This window comes from Centruroides vittatus, unplaced genomic scaffold (assembly GCF_030686945.1).
Source record: "Centruroides vittatus isolate TY-2023 unplaced genomic scaffold, ASM3068694v2 contig_347, whole genome shotgun sequence".
In the NCBI taxonomy this organism is placed as follows: domain Eukaryota; kingdom Metazoa; phylum Arthropoda; class Arachnida; order Scorpiones; family Buthidae; genus Centruroides; species Centruroides vittatus.
Window position 1 is genome coordinate 1,555,780 of NW_027122171.1, and position 23,327 is coordinate 1,579,106.

Consider the following 23,327-nt stretch of genomic DNA (forward strand, 5'->3'; position numbering starts at 1 on the left):
AATTGGCAGATAAGTTCACAACTAAGATTAGAAAATTCTATGTAAATTAATTTGCTTTTACATTAAAAAAAGACTTCCTCTTAATAAAGGAAAGTTCTCTACGATCTCAGACACGCTTCTTATTTAATGCAAAGACTAAAATCAAAAATCTGCTTGTTAGTACATTACTATAGCTTTTAGATCGATGATTCCCAAACTTTTTTGAGCCACTGCCCAAAGTCCGTCGAAATTGAAAACTCATGCTCGAGCATTCTTTCTTACCTTGCTTAATGTTATCAGTTTAAGTGAGTCCCAAAGTGAATACATTAAGCAGATCCTTTTTTACATTATAATATTTACAGATTAAAAAGGATATGCAACAGCTAAGACAGTTCCAGTAGAATTCCACGAAGCATCTAAACACTGAAAATGAAAAAAATCTAAAAATTCAGTAATCAGTTAAATAATAAAAAGTTTTTTTTTATTAATTCTCAAAAATTCTGCCATTAACCAAATATATGATAAATTTTAAAAGCTCTTAAGTAATTTACATAATATTCTTCTACAGAAATAATAATGAAGTAAGCAATTTCATTGAAAATTTGTATTACAAATATACACATGTTCATATATATTGTGTGGAAAGTATCAAAAATAATTAATAAATGTTACTAAAAATATTCATACGTAGTAATTCTTCCAATAGTTCTACATTTTATTTCAATTGGTTGTTTTACGGAAACACGAACTTAACTTACTTCCGAAGGAATTTTGTACGTATGAGTATAAATAATACGAGTCGAACTCTGTTCTTCGTCTCTTAACAACGTATAGTTATCAAAAGCATTTGTGTGAGAATTCTTTTCTAAATATTTACAAACTTCTGGAGCTACTCTCTGAAGAAAACCACTTATTGAATCATAATCAATATTGACTTCTTTGAACCGTTTGATGTACAAGGTTTGGTTTGGACCTAAAAAAAGTATAAAATTATGTGGAATACAATATTTTGGAAATCAAAAATTTTGTTTTAAATAACATAATCTCAGAATTTTTTTACAAAATATAATAGATTTTATTAATTACCATAACACTATTCATTTCTTTAGTTTGAGTCATTGATTCTACAGATGAAATGGGATTAGTCAGAATTCCATTTTCACTTATTGTTCTAAATAAAACAAAAATCTTATCATCAGTGGCAAGCGGTTCCGTTCCCCGAACACCGGGAGTTCGGGTCATGGGTTTGCACCGGCCGGGACGGGCCGTCAAAGTGGAGTTTTCCGGGTTTTCTCTATGTCTGTAATGCCCATGGGGCTGGTTAACCTTAAAAAGACCTCCAGGAAGGCATTCCCTGGCAGATCATCCGGGTGTTGCATTGCCGTAACTTAACTAAATGTATTGTAAGTATTCCTCACTCGATAATGTCAATGTTATTTACAAACATTTATATTATTAAAATTTCGCAATGATTGAAAAGAAAGAAAGCTATCTTTTATAAAAAATTAAAATATAACTGTTTTACATTTTATTCAACTTAAACCTTTACAAAATTAGAAAAACTGAACCAAATTTCAAACTTAAAATTCCCCATTATACATTAAAAATATACAATTCCGGATTGTTAAAATTAAAGAATTCCCAACAGCATTTGTGATTTTATATAAATCAAATGCTGGTGGGAATTCTTCTATTTGGACATTAGTTCCCCAGTGCCCATAGATGGCGTAACCGAGCTAAAAATTAAAAATTTCATTTTATTTTATGTATTATTTCATTAATTAATAAAAAGTAAAAAATAATTTTAAAGCAATTCTAATAATTTTTAAATCATTACTTATGACTAGAATATAAAATAAATGTTATCGAAATGTGATAGGAAAACGAAACCGAAACTTTATCACGTGTTTCATACCCGACTTATTTATGTAGGTGAAGTCCGTCGTGTTGACAATTAATCGAGTTTAAAATGAAGTTGGACGAGAGATTTTAATCTGTATTTTGGATTTATTATTTAAAAGACGAGATCGGTATTATATTTAATTATTATTTTTATTTTAATATTTTAATTAAAGCTATTAAGATTAATTTTAGTAAAAGTCGGGAGTTTTTCATAATTTTGCTTTCTTAAGATACCTCACTAGTAGACGTGTTCTGAACCGATAGAAATATTTGGGGACGATACGTATAAAATGATAGGTAAAGAAAACATCGTTGGACTATTTACTGACTGTGCTACGTTCGAAACATCATTGTTAAATTTAAGCTTTTCTTCGCGGAGTAGCACGTTGGATGCGTGTCACGTGACCTGGCTTCTACTCTGTTTCCCGCATCATGTGATGGAAGTCTTCTCACTTTAAAATTTTGAAAAATTTAATTATTAAAAATTCTATGAATGTAACGAAGTTAAAATATTTTTAGAAGATTTAATTTTCGTTTGAAATTATTTTCATTGAGATAATATAATTGAATATTGACGATGATAATTACGTATTGGTCCATCGACATCGTTAGTTTCGGTTTTGTTTTGCGTAACGTGTGTTAGTATTAGTTTGAATTATGTCTCTGAAATTAAGCAAATGCTTTTGATACTAGCAAAGTATTTTTTTTAAAATTGTAAGTTTGTTCGAGTACTTTGCAGAATATAGTGCCTATTTTGTCTCATCTATAAAAGCATTATTGTGTGTGAAATACAATGTATGTATGATACATTGGCTGTGACACACTGAATGTATTGTACAGTACAGTACATACATACATTTCGCAGAGTCGACAGTTGTAACTGAGCAAAAATGTTTCTATTGGTAGCTTTTTTTGTTTTGACTCTTTCCGAATAGGGTTACCAAACACTCTACTTTGGGAGAACATGTCCTACAATTTGATCTCCATTCCTGTCCTCCTTCCTTTGAACAAAAACAGCAAATGTCCTACTTTTGGAGGAGTGAACGTGGGAGACTACACTCATTCATCAACCCTACAAGTGTCACTTGTGGTCAAGTCACAAATATCTAGAGCCCTGGTAAATCTTAGTTCTAGATTATGCTGTTATGGCAAACAGCACAGCACCAGTCACGGAAAGCAATGTTCGGATTGAGAAATGTATTGCACTTCACAATTTAAAATTAGAGGAGAAGGTTTCTGTTAAGGATTGTAAAGCTCGAGCCACCAGAGGGCGCACGAGCTCTGTATAAAAGAATTGGCGGGCTCTCCGAAGCTCTCTTTCTTTTGTCTCCAGTCGTTACTCTGTATGTGTGTCTGAATAAAATAATTGTTAGTGTTACCAATCAGTCGTCTTCTCATTTGGAATTTAACAGGTTATGGGCCCAGAAGAACAAAGTAGTCGACAAATACGTATACGTTAAGGAAGAAAGTATACAAAGAAATTTTTTTTGAATCAGTCTAAACGTCAAGACAATGGAAAGCAATATGGCGACCACCTTACCGCAATTACGGGACGGAAACTTCTCTAACTGGAGATTTCGAGTAGAAACTATTTTAGAAGAAAAAGGAGTAAAAGATCTTGTTGGTGAACAAGTAATAGAGACTAATGGAATAACTGAGGCAGAAAAGAAAAGATTCATCGAAAGAGACGCCAAGGCCAGAAGCATAATCATACAGTGTCTAACGGACAGACATTTAGAATACGTTAAAGATTCGAAAACAGCTCAAGAAATGATGAAATCTCTTACGAACGTCTTCGAACGAAAAAGTACATTTTCTAAACTATATATAAGAAGAAAATTATTGTCACTTAAGTGTGGAGATGATGACTTGCAGAATCACTTCGTAACATTTGACGGACTCATAAGGGAATTGGAGTCAACCGGCACAATAATGGAAGACAGCGACAAGGTAAGCCACCTTCTTCTAACTATGCCTCAGAAATACGATACTGTAATTACGGCCCTTGAGACAATGACGACTAGCGTAACTTTGGAATTCGTAAAAAGTAGGCTATTAGATGCTGAACTTAAATTTAAAAATTCGGAACATGGAGAGAAGACCGAAAGTCTCCCTTGTTTTATAGGAGTGGGAAATAAAGGTTGTTTTATTTGCGGAGATCGTCGACATTTAAAATATAATTGCCCTAAAAGAGGAGATAGTACTCACTCGGGCCATGGTGCCAGAGGGAAAGCGAAAAGAGGTGGAAATAAAAGTAGAAATAATTGGAGAAACAATTATCAGAATAATGGAAGTAACCAGAGAAATTATGAAGAGAGAGCAAATATGATATCACATGAAAAGGAAATATCCTTTGTGGCATTTAACGACACAGAACATGATGCAAATATTGGACAAGAAAGTGTCATACATTTTGTATTGGATTCAGGAGCAACAGAACACCTAGTTCAAGAGAATATGGCTGCCTATATGACTGATATAGAAAGTCTAACCAAACCAATAAGCATAAATGTAGCAAATGGAGAAAAACTTCTAGCACAAAAGAGAGGCAAGATAAAACTATCTTATAATAATAAAAATATTGTTCTGACTGCTCTTATTGTACCAAAGATTTCCCACAACTTGTTATCTGTAAGGAAAATCAATGACACTGGAAAAAGGGTTATTTTTGAAAGAAAAAAGGCTGTCATAATGCACAGAGATTTTTACATGGACTGTCCACTTACAGGAAGCTTGTTTATTGCAGAGTTCACCATAAGAAATAATACACAATGCCTCAAAACGGAAGCCAATGACTTATGGCATAGAAGATTAGGCCACCTAAACTACCGTGATCTGAAATTAATGAATCTGCCATGTCCCAACCAACCCTGTGGACCATGCATGAAGGGCAAAGCTACAAGATTACCATTCAAAAAGACTGAACACAGATCACACAGAATAGGAGAATTGTTACACACAGATATATGTGGACCCATAAATCCAAACACTATAAATGGCAAAAAATATTTCCAAACAATAACAGATGATTTTTCACATTTTACTGTAGTATATCTCTTGAAAAACAAAGGAGAAGCAGCACTTAATATAATGAACTACGTCAGAGAGATACATGCTCAATTTGAAAAACGAGTAAGTCGTATTAGATGGGACAATGGAGGTGAATTTTCCTCTAGAATGTTGAAAGACTTCTGCAAAAACAAAGGAATTAGAATGGAATATACAACAGCCTACACACCTCAGCAAGGAGGATTGGCAGAAAGAATGAACAGGACACTCTTGGATAAAGCAAGAACTATGTTTGAAGACAGTGATTTACCTAAACACCTGTGGGGAGAGGCAATTCGTACAGCAGCTTATCAGGTAAATCGATCCCCTACAGCAGCACTCAATGGAAATATTCCTTCAAGAATATGGTATGGAAAGGTTGATTTATCAAAACTAAAAGTATTCGGTTGTCAAGCCTGGTTATATAAGCTACCACAATCTACAAAGTTAGAATCACGTGCCAAGGAAGTCAGAATGGTAGGATACAGTGGATCAGGATACAGACTCTGGGATCCAAAAGAAAACGAAATCCTAATAGGTAGAGATGTAAAATTCAATGAAACTCCTATGCCAATATACTACAAAACTCAAAGTGATGATGACTTCTGTGCAAGAGACAAAGAAGAGGACAACAAAACTAATAGTGATCATGAAAAGATAAATCAACGTGAACAAGAAACACAAGAAAAGGAAATAAGAAAAAGAACTATAAAATTACCACAGAAATATAATGATTACGAAATGCATATCGCATACTGCTTATATTCTGAAGATCCAGAAACCTATGAAGAGGCAGTTGAGTCAGGAAAAGAATGGAAAGATGCCATAGAAAAGGAACTGGAAGCTCATCTGAAATTTGGTACCTGGACTGAAACAACACTCCCAAAAGATAAAGATCCAATAGAAACCAAGTGGGTATTTCGAACAAAATCAGATGGAACAAAGAAAGCACGTCTCGTTGCAAAAGGATATCAGGAAGAAGAATTTAACAACTCATATGCACCAGTAGTAAGAATATCAACAGTTAGATTACTCCTATCAAAGGCAATTAATGAAAACTGGAAGATAACCCAACTTGATGTGCCAACTGCATTCTTAAACAGTGAACTGAAAGTTGATGTATACATTAAGCCTCCAAAAGGTCTAATAACAAACAGCAAAGCTTTAAAATTAAAAAAGGCATTATATGGATTGAGAGAAGCACCTCGATGTTGGAATGAGTGTTTTAATAACTTTGCCGTCAAAAATGGACTAACTCGTTCAAACTATGATTTTTGCTTATATATTGGAAATAGTATACATTTGATTGTTTTCGTAGATGATATTTTGTTATTTGGAGAAGCTGATAAGCTAATAAGCAACTTAAGAACAGAATTTAGTGCAAAATTAATGGGAGAGCCAAAGAACTTTCTAGGAATAGACATCACTATGCATAAAAATACACTATCGTTATCACAAGAAAGTATTATCGAAAAACTCTTAATAAAATTCAAAATGAAGGAATGCAAAGGTGTTATAACTCCAATGGAACATGGATTTCAGGCTGATCTTTCAGAAGAAACTTTGAGAGTTCCATTTAGAGAATTAGTGGGAAGCTTATTGTACATAGCACACACTACTCGTCCAGACATTATGTTTGCTGTTTCCTACTTGAGTAGACATCTTGATAAACCTACTGGAACACTTTGGATGGCAGGAAAAAGAATACTGAGATATCTCAAACAAACAAAAGACCTAACCTTAAACTATTCAGTTTGCACAGATGAAAAGCTGATTGCATTTTCAGATGCAGATTGGGCAGGAGACAAAAATGACAGGAAAAGCATAAGTGGTTATGCAATTTTTTACAATAATAATCTTATATCCTGGTCGTCCAAAAAACAACAATCTGTTGCACTATCTACAGCAGAGTCAGAATATTTAGCATCTGCAGCAACTGCCGCTGAACTTATCAACCTTCAAGGGATACTATCAGAATTAAACCCTGGAAGAAAAATTGTAACAGTAATGAACATGGATAATCAAAGTGCCATCAGCATGATTGAAAGCTATGAAAATAGCAAAAGGTCAAAACATATCGATATAAGGGCACACTTCATTAAAGACCTAGTAGCCAAAAATCTTTTGAGTTTAGGCTATGTTCCCTCAAGTGATAACATAGCAGATACTTTTACTAAACCATTGTGTTCAAAGAGATTCATCTGTCTTAGAAAACATCTGGGCATATTCAAGACATCAGACTGTGTAACTAATGCAATTTCATAATGTAAACCTTTTGAAATTGAGGGGTGGTGTTAAGGATTATAAAGCTCGAGCCACCAGAGGGCGCACGAGCTCTGTATAAAAGAATTGGCGGGCTCTCCGAAGCTCTCTTTCTTTTGTCTCCAGTCGTTACTCTGTATGTGTGTCTGAATAAAATAATTGTTAATGTTATCAATCAGTCGTCGTCTTATTTGGAATTTAACAGTTTCTGCTACTGAAGTAGCATTATCTTACCACACAGCCATACATCATTTCAGCTTTAAATCTGTAGATTGCACAAATAAATTGAACTCCAAAATTTTCAATGACTTTATGATAGCAACACAAATTTCTTCTGCCAGAACCTAGACAGAAGCTTTGATTAAAGATGTTTTGGCACCCTATTCATTAGAAAAGACATTACAGGTAGAAAAGTTAAAAAATACTCTATTCATAGGAATTGCAACTGATAGTAGCAATCACAAAGATGCAAAAGATATTTCCAGTTAGGCTGCATTTCTTTATGCAGCACTCGAGAAGCGCTTTACAGCGAACACTCTGAAACCCGTTTCTAAATGCAGCATTACTATGTAGCGAACTGTTTCTAAATGTTTGCTGCAAGAGATTGCTACAGCAAAGATAAAGCAGCGTTTATGTTCGCTACACATGTAAAGCAAAATGGACACTTGGTATATAATACAATATTATGCTGTAAAAATAAAAAAGTCAAAGTGATGTTGATAAAAATATTATGTAAAGATTAAGAAGAATTAAATTTTATAAAATGACTCTGAAAGTTGTCTGAATAAGAAAATATTTTAAATGTAATTATATATCTCCTATCTCTTTACTTTGTTCACATTTTCGAAACGAGAAATGCTCAATTCTTTATATCTGTTTAGTTAAAAAACCAACAATATTTAAATAAAGCACTACTTTCGGCCATAACAGGAATTAAAGGATTGATTATGGCAGCCATGTTTCGCTTGAGTGGAAAGCGTTTCTAAACTATGATACAGCAACATATAGCGATAGCTGCTTGTGACCTCATTTTCGCTATACTCTCACTGCATAAAGAAACGTGGCCTTATAATTCATTATTTTAATCACAAAAACTATTGGAATTGAATATAAACTTGTCCAGGTGATACCAGGCTCAAACAAAAAAGCAGCTACCATTAAGGACTTGTTAACAAATACACTGAGAAAAATTAATTGTTCTCAAAAATGCTTTTGGGGAGACAGCTATAACAAATTTTGGGTCATATGGACATGTTGGAAAAAATGCTAAGACAAAACATTAAGCATTTAGAAGAAAGCAGATGTACAGTGCATATTGTAAATAATTGTATTCAACATGCTGTAGATTCTTTACCCATAGATATTGAGAGCATTCTTGTAAAGATTTTTAAACATTTCTCTATCTATACTGTCCAGTTTAAAAAGTAAAAAAATTTTGTTCTTTTGTCGAAGTTGAATATAAGCAAATTTTTAGTCATTCCAAGACCCATTGGTTATCCTTATATCAAGTAATCGCATGGGTATTAGAAATGTATGAGCCACTAAGGAGTTATTTCTTATCTATTAAGAAGTCTCCAGTTGTGCTTAAATCATTCTTTGAAAACAATTAATTGAAGCATATTTAATGTTTGTACATTCATTAGCCTACAGTTTTCACCAAAGTTTTTTAAAAATGGAAAAAGAATCTAATTGTGTTTATATAAACAATGTCTGTTTTGGAAGAAGTTTCTGATATTTTAAAAGTTAGGTTAGAAACAAACATTTTCCTCCCATTGACAGTGAATAAAATTCTGAAACAAAATGCAGAATTGGAGAAAGAATGCCAAAATATAAAAAGAAATTTCTTGATTATGTATCAAAGTGGACTGGAATACTTAAATCATTGGACTGTTCAAGTTTTGCTATTCAAAGTTTTTAATTGGATGTTACAAAAATCCCTGTTTGGGAGGATGTTATGGAAAGTATTGAATATCTAAATGAAAGGAACATTGCAGTTGATGATTCGAAGTGTGTAAATCAGTATAGTTCTTTGAAAAATTATTTAAAGGCAAATTCTAATTTAAATGAAAAATCAGTAAGTGAAAAATGGCTTGGTTTTTTCAGGCAACAGACAATCCGGAATTACATTCTGAATTGCTTAAAATTTGCCAATACATGTTTTCAATTCCTGCGTACAATGCCACCACCGAAAGAGTATTTAGTCTTAGTTTCATTCATTTGTCCACTGGAATCTCAGTGGACAAATGAATGAAACAGAATGGCAATTGAAACAGTAAAAAGTTTGGTTATGGTGAAATTCAACTGTAACAATCGTAATTGTTTAGAATTTTATGATGAAATCTGAAGAAACAAACAACTGCTTAACAGAGACAACACACCAGAAAAATATGATTTTGTGCAGCAACCTTAATTAAAATGTGAATTATTAAGTTTGTGTTTCAAAATACTTTTGAAAAGATATTCGTATTTGTAAAGGTTCAATAAAAAATCTTTTTTTTTTCAAAATTGTCCACCTATGTGTCTTCCTTTTACTTCTGGTTATTTGGTAACCCTACTCTTTCTGCTGTGTGGGCAGTAAGAGGGCCTCTTTTAGCGAGCTCATTATGGGTTTGGCCGGATCTGCAGTTGGGTGGCCGGGTGGCGACGTGTCCAGTCGGACTGGCCCCAAAAGCTTTCCTGGGGATTTTTTGACTTGTTTGGGTTCAGTCCACCTCAGATGCCTCCTCCATCGTCTTGCCATCGAAATCAGTAGATATTGTGTAGTTACATTTGCTGAACCATGCATGACGTGTGCATTGGAACGGAAAGCAGCTTGTCTCAGTTGCATCTAGCAATAGTACGGGCATTATGGTAGTGCTGTAATGCTACCTATTGCCATAGTTACTACCGTAATGGATGTTCGGCAGGAAAATGCTCTACAGCTCCAGAACTGTCAAGTCTGTCGAACACATCCATTGTATAAAATATACAGAAAAATTTTAATAAAAATACTATGTTGGCTAATAATATGTAATTTTACATTTAGCCTCTTATAACCATTTTTTACTAAGACCAAGACCATAAAATCAACTTTTTATAAACCTTTAATGCTGTGCATCCCTCTTTGGGCCTTCTACAATGAAGTAAATTTACAATTATTAAAACCATATGCACTGATACATAAGACTTACTTCTATGTAAGAGTTTTCCTCAGTTATAAGAGGCATAACATAAAATTAAATGTTTTTAATAATAAGACAAAGTTTTCTAAAGAAAAAAAATCATTTCATAAGTGAAATACTTTTAGAAATCAAAAATTTGTATAATTCTTAAAATTATTCATTTTTAAATAATTTATGCTTCGAAATTATAATTTGAAAAATTTTGATTTACATTTATCAGTTTTTAATGTTTTATCTTTTCAGCTTATTGTGATTTATGATTTGGATTGAAGGACATTGTTAGCCAACAAGAAGAGCTTATCAGTGTTATCGGATGATTATTTTTATCAGACTGTAAGTCATCTTTAAAGGTAGGTCTTATTTATATTTAGAAAAAGTGTATTAATTATTAAAAATGATATAAAATATTTTGTCAAAATACCATTAAAAATGTGAAAATTGAATTAGTAGCTTTCATAAATATCATCACTTTATTTCGCACTGATATTACTGTTGTAGAATTGCAATTTAAATTACTTTTCTTGGAAATATAAACCTTTTTCTAGAAAACCATAGTGTTTTTGGTCTATGAGCCATTATCAGAAATTTACACGAGAATTAAAATTCAAGGAAAATTACTGGATTATGGTAACTAATGGTAAGGAATAATATAAATAAATGAAAATAAGATAAATTGCAAAGATATTCCTTTATGTCATTTGAGAAAGTTATGAACAAGAAGTATTATATTTAAATGAAATAACTAGATATGACAGGATAATGAGAAAAAGGAGCAGGAAGCCAAAGTTAAAAAAAATCTTGAACAGTGGTGCCTACTGTGCAGAAACCATCTGATTAATTATCTCAAACTACAAATTGGCGGCAGTATCAAGGCTTTTCAAACTGTATTGGAGCATTAGAAAATCAAGATCACATTCAAAAAAACAAAGACTTAATTTTATTCATGGGTTTTTTTGATGTTATAAGATAGTTTGAGATAATTATTTAATTCAGTAGAGGCAAGAAACTTACACTGTTTCATCTGATAAAGTTTATCCAAATGATTTTATCATTTTCCTCCATTTAACAGGTTCTGCTTTCCTTATTCAGGCTGACTTAGATAATCATTTTCGTAAAAATCATTCTACACATAAGAACATTTTCTGACAATCTTATCTTGGAGAAAGAAATTTGAATTTGATTTGTGTATCTTAAAGAAAGTTTCAGCATTAAAATGCTTAGAATGATTGTGTTCAATATGCAATTAAAGAAGGAAATAGTTTATGTATTCAGTTCGAAGTTAAAGTGCTTATATTACGATGTAACTAAAATTTTATATATTTATAATAGTGCTATACAAGATAATCTTGTGTTTCTTTGTATAGATTCAAAATTTGTTAAATTATAAAAATAATGCACTATATTTCAAGTTTAATTGGGTTATTTGTTATTCTTTATGAATATATTTATGATTTAGATGGAGAAATAAATGGCCCTCCATTGCAATGAATCACCCAAATGTCTTCTTTGAGTCATGCCTGTTGTATCAAAAACACTTCCTCACTGTTAGTGGTCCTAGCAGATGATTGTCAAAAATGATTTCGCTGTATATATACACATTACATTTTGTTGGACTTGCTTGCTGCTGTTAAAAACCTCAAGAATAAAATCTAAGAGGGCTATTTTTTAAATAAGGTCCGTTTTTTAATAAGAAGAAAAATACTGTAAATATCGTTAAAATATATTTTTTTCTATATTCTACATACTTTTATCTACTTTTCTACATACTTTCCATTTTGTTTAAACATTTGTCATACCGCTCAACAATTTTTTGAATTCCGACTTCAAAGAAATCTGCCGCCTGTCAAGAAGCCCAATCCACGACTGCAGTTTTCACTTCTCCTTCGTCGTTGAAATGTTGACCACCAAGGAACTCCTTTAAGTATCGAAACAAGTGAAAATCACTGGGTGCAAGGTCTGGACTGTGTGGATGATCGTATCAAGTCAAAACGATAAAGCACTATCCAATCTTTTTGTTTTGTGATCGTCAGAAAGCAGTCTTGGAATGCACCGAGAAAACAATTTTCGATAATTCAATAAATAAAACTATATTTCCTTACTGAAGAGACAATATAAAATAAAATAATCAACCATTCCAACTTCAGCAAAAATTCTTTAATCCTAAGAACGTTTTCAAACGCATTAAGCGTCCATCTTCAGTTACATCTTTAAATTAAATATGAAATTCGAACTAATATTAAATTCGAACAAATATTACATAAATTAACGGTACGATTACAATAAATAAATAAAATACATAAAAAATAAAAAATAAAATAAAATAAAATAAACAGGATTATCGTAATTTACAAAATTATGTCAATATTTCATCAACAAATAAAAATAAAATAAAAATAAAACAAAAAATAAAAACGAAACTAAAAAACAACGTGCGGTTTAAACCAATCACGGATTATCGCTATATTTCTTTACAAATGCCTTCATCCGTCATTAAAGATTTAAAACAATATCAGCTCTAGGATTTATCGTACTTCTATGTTTAGCCCAAATCATCGCACAAAAATTTCCAAGCTGTGGAAAGCCCATCAGCGTCCCTATAATTAATGCATTGCGTACTTCTCTGCGCTCTGTGGATCTCCAATTTTTCGAAAAATTTTATTGCGTGTCTCGATCTAGTAGCCCTGATGATAGAGGCTTGGTCCCAAAAGACCGTGATGCCTTGCTGCTTAGCATAACTGGCCAGGACGGTACTATCAACTGATTTTTCCACCGATCGCTTGTGTTCATTAATCCTCTTTTTTAAATTTCTCAAAGTTGCCCCTATATATACTAATTTAGAATCGAACCTATGATCCCTTAATGGTATCGAATAAATTCCTGTTAGTGAGTTACGCTCATACTTCATCTTATCATTCCTTAAAAGCTTGTATATGGTCGGATTACGTCGATAAATAACCTGCAAATTCCTACTCTTGGAAATCCTTTTAACTAACGGCTTAAGAAAAGGAATGTAATCGAGGATCACTTTCTCTCTTGGTTTTCTTAAGCCGTTAGTTAAAAGGATTTCCAAGAGTAGGAATTTGCAGGTTATTTATCGACGTAATCCGACCATATACAAGCTTTTAAGGAATGATAAGATGAAGTATGAGCGTAACTCACTAACAGGAATTTATTCGATACCATTAAGGGATCATAGGTTCGATTCTAAATTAGTATATATAGGGGCAACTTTGAGAAATTTAAAAAAGAGGATTAATGAACACAAGCGATCGGTGGAAAAATCAGTTGATAGTACCGTCCTGGCCAGTTATGCTAAGCAGCAAGGCATCACGGTCTTTTGGGACCAAGCCTCTATCATCAGGGCTACTAGATCGAGACACGCAATAAAATTTTTCGAAAAATTGGAGATCCACAGAGCGCAGAGAAGTACGCAATGCATTAATTATAGGGACGCTGATGGGCTTTCCACAGCTTGGAAATTTTTGTGCGATGATTTGGGCTAAACATAGAAGTACGATAAATCCTAGAGCTGATATTGTTTTAAATCTTTAATGACGGATGAAGGCATTTGTAAAGAAATATAGCGATAATCCGTGATTGGTTTAAACCGCACGTTGTTTTTTAGTTTCGTTTTTATTTTTTGTTTTATTTTTATTTTATTTTTATTTGTTGATGAAATATTGACATAATTTTGTAAATTACGATAATCCTGTTTATTTTATTTTATTTTATTTTTATTTTTTATGTATTTATTTATTTATTGTAATCGTACCGTTAATTTATGTAATATTTGTTCGAATTTAATATTAGTTCGAATTTCATATTTAATTTAAAGATGTAACTGAAGATGGACGCTTAATGCGTTTGAAAACGTTCTTAGGATTAAAGAATTTTTGCTGAAGTTGAATGGTTGATTATTTTATATTCGATAATTCAGTTTCTCCGAAACAATGGTATACAAAACTGATCTTGAAATCTGTGGAAATTCAATTGATAACGTTGAAATCGTGAATCGTCGGTCCTCTCGAATTTTGTTATCCACATCACGAACCAAATCTTCAGAAATCAGAGAAGGTCGGCCAGGGTGTGGCTCATCATGCACATTAACTCGCCCATCCTTGAACATTCTTAACCATTTTCGAACTTTACTGTCACTCATAGTATTATCACCGTAAACTTCACAAATCTGACGGTGAATTTCCGCTGCTGCCAAGTTTCTTGCATTCAAGAATCGAACAACAGATCATATCTCACAGTCGGCGGGAGAATCAATTTTCTTAAACATTTTAAACTTCTACAGCTCAGCATACAGACTGACGATATGGCTGCAAATGGCATCAAAACGTGCGCCAAGCTTGCTCGGAGCAGAAGCATATGCACACTGCCGTGATTGCGCATTATTCTCACTTTTATTCACAAACAGACCTTATTTAAAAAATAGCCCTCGTACAACATACTTAGCCTATCAAAACAATCTCTGCTTGCCTACTACAACCTGTTGTTAAATAATTAGATGAGTTTAAAAAATTTTTCCCAACACACTGGCAAATTCTAACCAAGGACATTATTAAAATTTAAAGAAAGAAGAAAAAAACAAAAATTATTTGTTAAAAATTTCTTACAACATTAAATGAAATTAAAAATAACTGTTAAATCAATGAAAAAAAAATTAGAATGTATTGATATTTAATTTAGACATTTACAGTTAGGTTTTTCATACCTAAACATTTTTGCAGTATACAAAATCTTTATTTTTTACTGCTTTTGTAAAAATATCAGCTATTTGAATTGCTGAAGGAACAAACTGCACATTAATAATTCCATATTCATATTTTTTTGCACAAAATAATGATTAACATCAATGGTTTTGTGCATGTATGAAAAACTGGATTGTGAATATATTTGTTAGCAACTTAATTATCTATATTTAAGGTTAATAGACTTTGCTCTTTTTCATCAGTATCACTGTAAAATTAACTTAGCCAAAATTGCTTTTCTGGGTGCAGCAAATGTGCAATGTATTTATTTCAGATATATATAAACATTTTTTAAAACTGAATCTTTGAGTTATTCTTACATTCAAAACGATAATTTTGAATAAATTTCAGATATTTGAAAGATCTTTTTAACTGCATTCCAGTGACAATAAAATTCTGTTTGGATGGTTGTGATATAAATTTGTCTTGTATTTTAAGTATATGATGATAATGATTATTTAACACACCTTTATCTTTTCAAACAAAATGCTATTTTATATAACTGAAGAAATACAACGGTTGTGTGTAGCATTCAAAAAAACTTCATATTGTTGTGATGTGTGATGGATTATAGGGTGTGCACTTTTCAAAGCCAATATGTGGCACCAGTATCAGACTTATGGATATTCTATGGACAGTTGCCTCCTGTTTCGTCTGTCATACTGTGTTTATGTTGCTCAAAATTACTTTTTTACTTATTTAGATATTATTGAATGCTGGTTTAATTGTGAACCACGGTGTAATGCCAATAATAAAAATCATCAGGTTTGAAATTTTCAAATTTCTGAATGACCCAATAAGAAAAAAAAAAAGAACTGGAAGTAAGGACAAAAACTCAAAAGAAAATCGGTGAATACACTTGGATCAGTATCAGACATTTTGATGAAAATGATTACGAAGTTATTAGTATGGGCAAATTTGTAGGATGTTTTTTTAATTTATGTTTTATGAAGTATAAATAGAATGACTTTTTTAGTTGATAAAAATTGTATGATGTACACTTTTGTTAGTGCTTTTTACAGCTTAGATTTGACCACTCACGTAATAAATACATAGCCTATGTCTAAAAGTGCAAAAGTTTTTGTCAATATTCTAGTTGAACATATTGACTACTGACAGTATTTTGTATTTTTTTTTTCTTGTCATTAACTATGCTTTGTAGCCTATTAATAGCCTAGCATTTTTTATAATAAATTTTTATTGCATTTCTTAATAATGCTTTTTTTATAATTATATACAGTATTATTTACTAATTATGCTATGCATTGCCTACATTCGGGTATAGGACAACAAGAGCAATATCAAAAACAAAAGCCAAAAAACTGTAAAAAGGTCAGTGTAATACTTTAAGCTTGTGTACTTTTCTAAAAGTTCTTTTGTTCTTGTTGTCTTGCAACATGCATTGTCAGATAATTACCACTTATGAAATTTTGTAATATATATATAATAAGTGTTGAAACACTTATTTTATTATATATATATATTATATATATATATATTACAAAATGAAATTTTAATGTCTTCAAGAAAGCCTTCGATTGCCTACAACATACCTAATTACCTTCTCCTCAGATGCAATGTTGCAAATATATTTACAACTTTGTCAATATCAATATAAACTTTGTCAATATATTTAGAACTCCTCTCTGCGTTTTTGCTATCCAGTTCTTCCATTGAAATATCTTGCCTTCGAGAAGCTTGGGAGTGGGCAAGTCATCACAATGCATATCAATGAGTCCTCTGAGATGCAGTTGCAATTTTTAAAAATTTATTAAATATTTAATTTTCATCAAATAGCTTGAAACTATCACATTTATACATTATCTTACACATTACATTATACTATAAAAAATTTATTATTATATTATGTATGTATTGGATACCCTCTAACCTATGCCTGGATCATCATTCCTCACGTTATTAATCAACGTTTATACAGTAAAAAAATTCAAGCTTAAAAATATCTTTTTTTTTTTTTTTTTTTTTAAATGATGATTAAACAGTATAAACATTGATCAGAGCCCAACTTTGTGATGTATTATAACCCTGTATGGTGAAAAGAGGAGGTCTGCAAACCCATTACACTTCCACTGACAATGAACATGTCTTAGCTCCTAATTCTTTTAATTTCTTTCTTAATTCAGTAACTGTTACATTCTTTAAATCTAGATTTTTATAAGCAGATCAAAACTTCTGTTTAGTTCCCACTATTTTATACACCCCTGGAAGTTACATCAAGCTGATGCTAGCATCACCAGTGACGAGATGTAAATCATGCATGCCCCATTGATTGTTTTTTTTAATAAATATTTCTGTTTCTATAACATAATGTTGCATCATTTACTGGTATTGAAATTTTAATCAAAATTTTAAATAAAATCTGATCTAGATGTGAATTTGTTTTTTTTTCCATAAATTATGTTTTAAAAACAATATTATTGATATCATGCTCTTTAATTAATGGAATGAGTTTTTGTTTGATAACAGGTATATGTATTGGTATTTGCATTGTTATTTAATGTATTCCAATCATTGTAGTTTTCCTAAAACAATAAAATTTTAAAATATTTCTTTAAAAAATTACTCATGTTTTTGAAACAAGCAGCTTAACTTTAATATATATTTGTTTAAAAATACATGTAATTAAAGGCAAATACAAAAAAAAAAAAAAAAAAAACATTTGGAATCTTTCAATGCACTCTATCTTAAATAATAATTATATTTAATTTCCTACAATTCAATTTATACATTAAAATTTTCATAATTTTTATTATTTATATATTTATTATTTTAATAAATATGTCTTGCATTTATTTCTAGATAATTTATTGCATTGACTTTTAAAATAAAATAAGAATGATGAGTGAGAAAAACAAGAAGAAATTCATTCAAAGACCAATGGGATATAAAGAATTGAAAAGTCTGATTGAAAAAGATTCATATGAAATTCTTTTAACACTTCAGTTAAAAAGTTTTCTGGAGCTTTTATCACAACCTTTCCTTAATAAAGATAAAATGGCATTGATTTTAACAGCTGTGGGTAAGGCATGCAAATCTAATGAAAGAGAGATTTTGAGTTTATTTTTAAAATCTATTGAATCTACAAGTAATTTTACATTTATTCATTTACAAAAGTTTCTTTGTAATTTACAAAATAATGAATGTGAGGATTTTCATATTAATTCATTAGACTATTTAATAATCTTTCTATCAGAACTCCAAAGAGTAAATCCTGCGTCGGATACATTATCTATTATCTTGCCGTTACTAAAAACTACAGTCGAGAAGATTGCTAGACGCAATGGAACTATTTCATCTAATTTAGAAGAAAAAATTAAGGAATTAGAACAAGCAAATGACAGTTTTTGTGAATTACACATGAATCAAAAAAAAGAAAATTGTAAATTAAAACATAATGAAGTAGTGGATCCACCAAATGATTTCAGAGAGATTCCTATACTCCCTGTTAGCAGAGAAAGCTTAATGGAAGATCCACCTTTCATTAGACCAATCATTCAGGAAGGTAGTTATTCCAGTGTTGACCATTATTTGGATATTCAGTTTAGATTGTTACGTGAAGATATTCTTAGACCATTAAGAAATGGAATTGGTGAATATCTGATACATGTTGAAAAATCAGATAAAAATAACCTTCATAAAAACTTGAAAGTATATACCAATGTTTTCATTAAAAGATCAGTTATGACTGCATCTGGATTAAATTATATAATTTCATTCGATGTTAAAAAGTTTAAATCTATAAATTGGAATAATAGCAAAAGACTTTTATTTGGATCATTATTGTGTTTATCACATGATAATTTTCAATCTATAATTTTTGCGACTGTATCTAATAGAAATGCAGAAAATCTAGCAAAAGGACAACTAGAAATTCATTTTGAAAATTCTAACAAGATATTTGATTTCGAACCATTCACAGTTTTTATCATGGTTGAATCAGATGCATATTTTGAGGCTTATTATCATGTAATGTTAGCTCTTCAGAAAATGACAGAAGATACACTTCCTTTCAAACAGTACATAGTAAATTGTGAAAAAGAAGTAAAAGCACCCAAATATTTAAAGAAAAACGACTGTTATAATTTTCAGTCTTTGATGATGTCATCTGATTCTGCTAATTTTGAATACGCTGCAAGTATAAAGGTGTTAGATACCACAACCTGGCCATCGAAGGATGATATCGGTTTAGACGATTCTCAGATAAAGTCTTTAAAAATGGCAATGACTAAAGAAATAGCCATCATACAAGGACCACCTGGTACAGGGAAAACATTTATTGGATTAAAGATTGTCCAGTTGCTTTTAAATAATTGTAGTGTTTGGAATCCATCAGAAGAATTATCGCCTATACTTATTGTTTGTTATACAAATCATGCATTAGATCAGTTTTTAGAAGGCATTCTATCTTTCACAAATAGTATAGTACGTGTGGGAGGCCGGTCATCTAATCAGTCTTTGAATGCCTATCAGTTGGCATTTTTACGACAGCAAGATCAAACGAAATCCAGTATGCCACATTATTTATCGAAAGGATATCTTGAAACAAAGTTAGAATTAAAAGCTATTCAGCGAGAAATAATAAATTTTGAGAAGAAAGTAGAAAATGCAGGGAGCTACATACTATCACTAAATGAATTGAGTCAATTTATGAGTAAAGAGCATTTTTTAAAGACTTACGAAGATATGTCCCAATATTTTGATGGCAATACCATAATATCAGAGTGGTTACAATTCAATGATATTACTGATGATGTAGAAAAAGAATATGATCAAAAAGAATTATCTGATGCACATTCATTGGCAGATATGGAAGATTCTGATCAAGAAGAAATTGGTGATATTGATTATATCACAAATGAGAGAGTGATTGATGATTTTGAAGTTGATGCTGAAACTGCAGGAACATCAAAGGATAGTTCTAAAAACTTACAATCAGAACTAAAAAAAGAAGCTAATTGGTTAGTGAAAGGGAAACAAAATACTGATAATCAACATAAAAAAATTATGAAAAAATTACAAGAAACAGATATTATGACAGAAAGACAAGAAAATGAGTGCAAAAATATTTGGAATTTAAATGTTGCAGACCGTTGGCGAATGTATCGATTATGGGTGGCATGTTATATCGACCATTACGTAAAACAAATTAAAAGCTGTCAGGAGAAGTATAAAGAACATATGGTAGGATTTTCCAAATTTAAAGTATTACAGAATGTAGAATTAATGAAACATGCTAAAATTGTTGGTATGACTACAACTGGAGCCTCAAAATATCGCAGTATTGTTCAGAAATTGAAACCAAAAATTGTTGTAGTAGAAGAAGCAGCTGAAGTTTTGGAAGCTCACATTGTGACATCATTAACTCCAGATACAGAACATTTAATTCTTATAGGTGATCATCAACAATTAAAACCTTCTCCAACTGTTTATGAATTGGCAAAAAAGTATCATCTAGACTTATCGTTTTTTGAAAGAATGATAAATAACGGAATGCAATATGAAAAATTAACGATTCAACATAGAATGAGACCATGTATTTCAACATTACTTGTTCCATATTTTTACAAGCATCTGACAGATCATGTGTCAGTAAAAAAATATGAAAATATAAAAGGAATGGATAAAAATATGTTTTTTGTTTGTCATAATTATCATGAAAGTGTTAATGATGATTCAAAGAGTAGAAGCAATTATCATGAAGCAAAATTTATTGATGGTTTGTGCAAATATTTGATTCTTCAAGGTTACAAACCATCACAAATTACAATTTTAACAATGTATACGGGACAAATGCATCTGTTAAAAACAAGACGAAGTCCTGCTTGTAAAGATGTTCGTATAACTGTGGTAGATAACTATCAAGGAGAGGAAAATGATATTATTTTGATTTCATTTGTGAGGAGTAATATGGAACAAAATATTGGGTTTCTTAAAGTAAATAATCGTGTATGTGTGGCACTGTCAAGAGCTAAAAAAGGATTATATTGCATTGGAAATTTTGAATTTTTTGCTGATAATAGTGATATATGGAAAAAAATAATTGAAGATTTAAAAGAAAGCCACCACATTGAATCCTCGTTGAAACTGAAATGTCAGAATCATCCGTCAAATATAACTGATGTGAATTCAGCTTCTGATTTTGTTCTTAAAGCACCAGAAGGCGGTTGTGATCAACTATGCAATTTTCGTTTAGACTGTGGGCATTCTTGCACAGTTTTCTGTCATCCTTATGATCAAGAGCATAAGGATTTTAAATGTAAAAAACCATGCCAAAGAAAAATATGCAAATATAAGCATTGTTGTAAGAAGAAATGCTTTGAAACTTGTGGACCTTGTTTAGAATTGGTTCCAAAAAGACTTCCAAGTTGTAATCATATAATGAAAATTTTTTGTTATCAGGAACCAGAAGATGTCATTTGCAATGTTATTCTTTCTAAGGAATTACAGTGTGGTCATATTTGTAAAGTTACATGTGGTTCGCCATTTCCTGTATGTCAAAAATTATTAAATTGTCGAGCTTTATGTGGTCATAATGTGAAAGTAGAATGCAAGGATTCAAAGAACGAATGGAAAAAATTGAAACTGTGTCAGGAAGTCTGTAATACAGAATTAGAATGTGGACATATCTGTAGAGGAAAATGTAATGAATGTCAGCAAGGTCGTTTACATGTCATATGTGCAGAAAAATGCAAAAGAGTTCTTGTTTGTGGACACGAATGCCAATTTCCCTGTGCAGAAAATTGCCCTCCATGCACAAGGAAATGTGAAAATAGCTGTAAACATAGTAAATGCCCTAAAATATGTGGTCAGCAGTGTAAAATATGCAAAGAGGAATGCAGTTGGAAATGTGAACACTACAGATGCAAACAGCTCTGTGGGGAGTTGTGTGATAGACCACCATGTAACAAAGCGTGTCATAAAATTTTGAAATGTGGTCACGAATGTATAGGATTGTGTGGAGAACCATGTCCTAAATTATGCAGAATTTGTAATCATGATAAAGTTACTGAGATATTTTTTGGAACAGAAGATGAGGAAGATGCTAGGTTCATTCAGTTAGAAGATTGTGGGCACATATTTGAAATTACTGGCTTTACTCAAATGTTGGAAATGAGTTCTAATTCTACTGATGAAATTCAAATGAAATCTTGTCCTTTGTGTAAAAAAGTTATTCGAAAAAGTCTTAGATTTGGAAATCATATAAAGGCATGTCTTAAAGGAATTGAATTAGTTAAAGAAAAGATTAGAGGCTTTGATAATGATAATGAAAGAAAAAAACAGAGTTTGATTGAAAAAATAGACAAATTTAGAACTGAAAATGAACATGTTATTTTTGATATGGTAACTAAACTTCAGTCTCGATCAACTGTTAATGTTGATACTAAAGTAATTTATAGAGTTACGTCTAATATCAATAAAATACTTCTCGAAGAAAAGCAAATGTACAGACATTTGCTAGATTCTTTAGAAAATTTTTTAAATTTCTTAAACGATATATTTGATTTTTGTAACAAATTGTTATTGATATACAATCGTATTCAAAATATTGAGACTCAGTACTCTCTTTTTTGGGAATTTGTTTTGAACTGTATTATCATGATATTAAAAGTGATGGAAGAAAATTCATCGTGTGCTTCTTATCATTTACTCTGCGATATAAATAGAGAAATTAATCGACTTAAATTTTTTACTAAACTGTTTCGTATCACAACATCCATGAATAATCCAGATTTTATACGTCATTACCGGAAAGCTGTACAAATATTAACAATATTTAAAACATTTGATGATGACATTTACAAAAAAGCAGACAAGAAACTGAACGAATTAGCAAGACATTGTGACGGTGCAGTTCTCGGAATAAGTGACATAGAAAAACGTGCAATTCTAAAAGCTATGGATCTTCGACAGGGACATTGGTTTCAGTGTCCTAACGGACATATTTATTGCATTACAGAATGTGGAGGTGCAATGGAAGAAGGGAAATGTAACGAGTGTGGTTTGGTCATTGGTGGAAGTCAGCATCGTCTCCGTCAAGACAACAGAGTAGCAAGTGTCATGGATGGATCGAGACACGCAGCATGGTCTGAACATGCAAATTTAAATAATTTTATGTTAGATGATATATAATAAACTTTGAGTAAATATGTATCATTGAAAATTAATTTTCCTGATAAATCTGATAGATATAGCTTAT

At 31.4% G+C, this 23,327-nt stretch overlaps 1 protein-coding gene across 2 annotated transcripts; it reads left to right on the top strand.

Moving 5' to 3' along the window:
• Positions 1–1,887: 1,887 nt before the first annotated feature.
• LOC136974309 (NFX1-type zinc finger-containing protein 1-like) lies at positions 1,888–23,327 on the top strand. 2 transcript variants are annotated; one of them, XM_067269151.1, is made up of 3 exons: positions 1,888–2,009; positions 10,596–10,702; positions 17,930–23,327. In XM_067269151.1, the coding sequence occupies exon 3, from the start codon at positions 17,966–17,968 to the stop codon at positions 23,258–23,260; it is 5,295 nt and encodes a 1,764-aa protein (XP_067125252.1). In that variant the 5' UTR covers positions 1,888–2,009; positions 10,596–10,702; positions 17,930–17,965; the 3' UTR covers positions 23,261–23,327. The 2 variants fall into 2 exon arrangements, with proteins under 2 accessions (XP_067125252.1, XP_067125253.1); XM_067269152.1 differs by lacking the exon at positions 1,888–2,009 and adding an exon at positions 2,505–2,595.

What these genes read in the sequence shown, in the direction of transcription:
- LOC136974309 (XM_067269151.1), top strand. Translation starts at nt 17,966, where the DNA reads ATGATGAGTGAGAAAAACAAGAAGAAATTCATTCAAAGACCAATGGGA.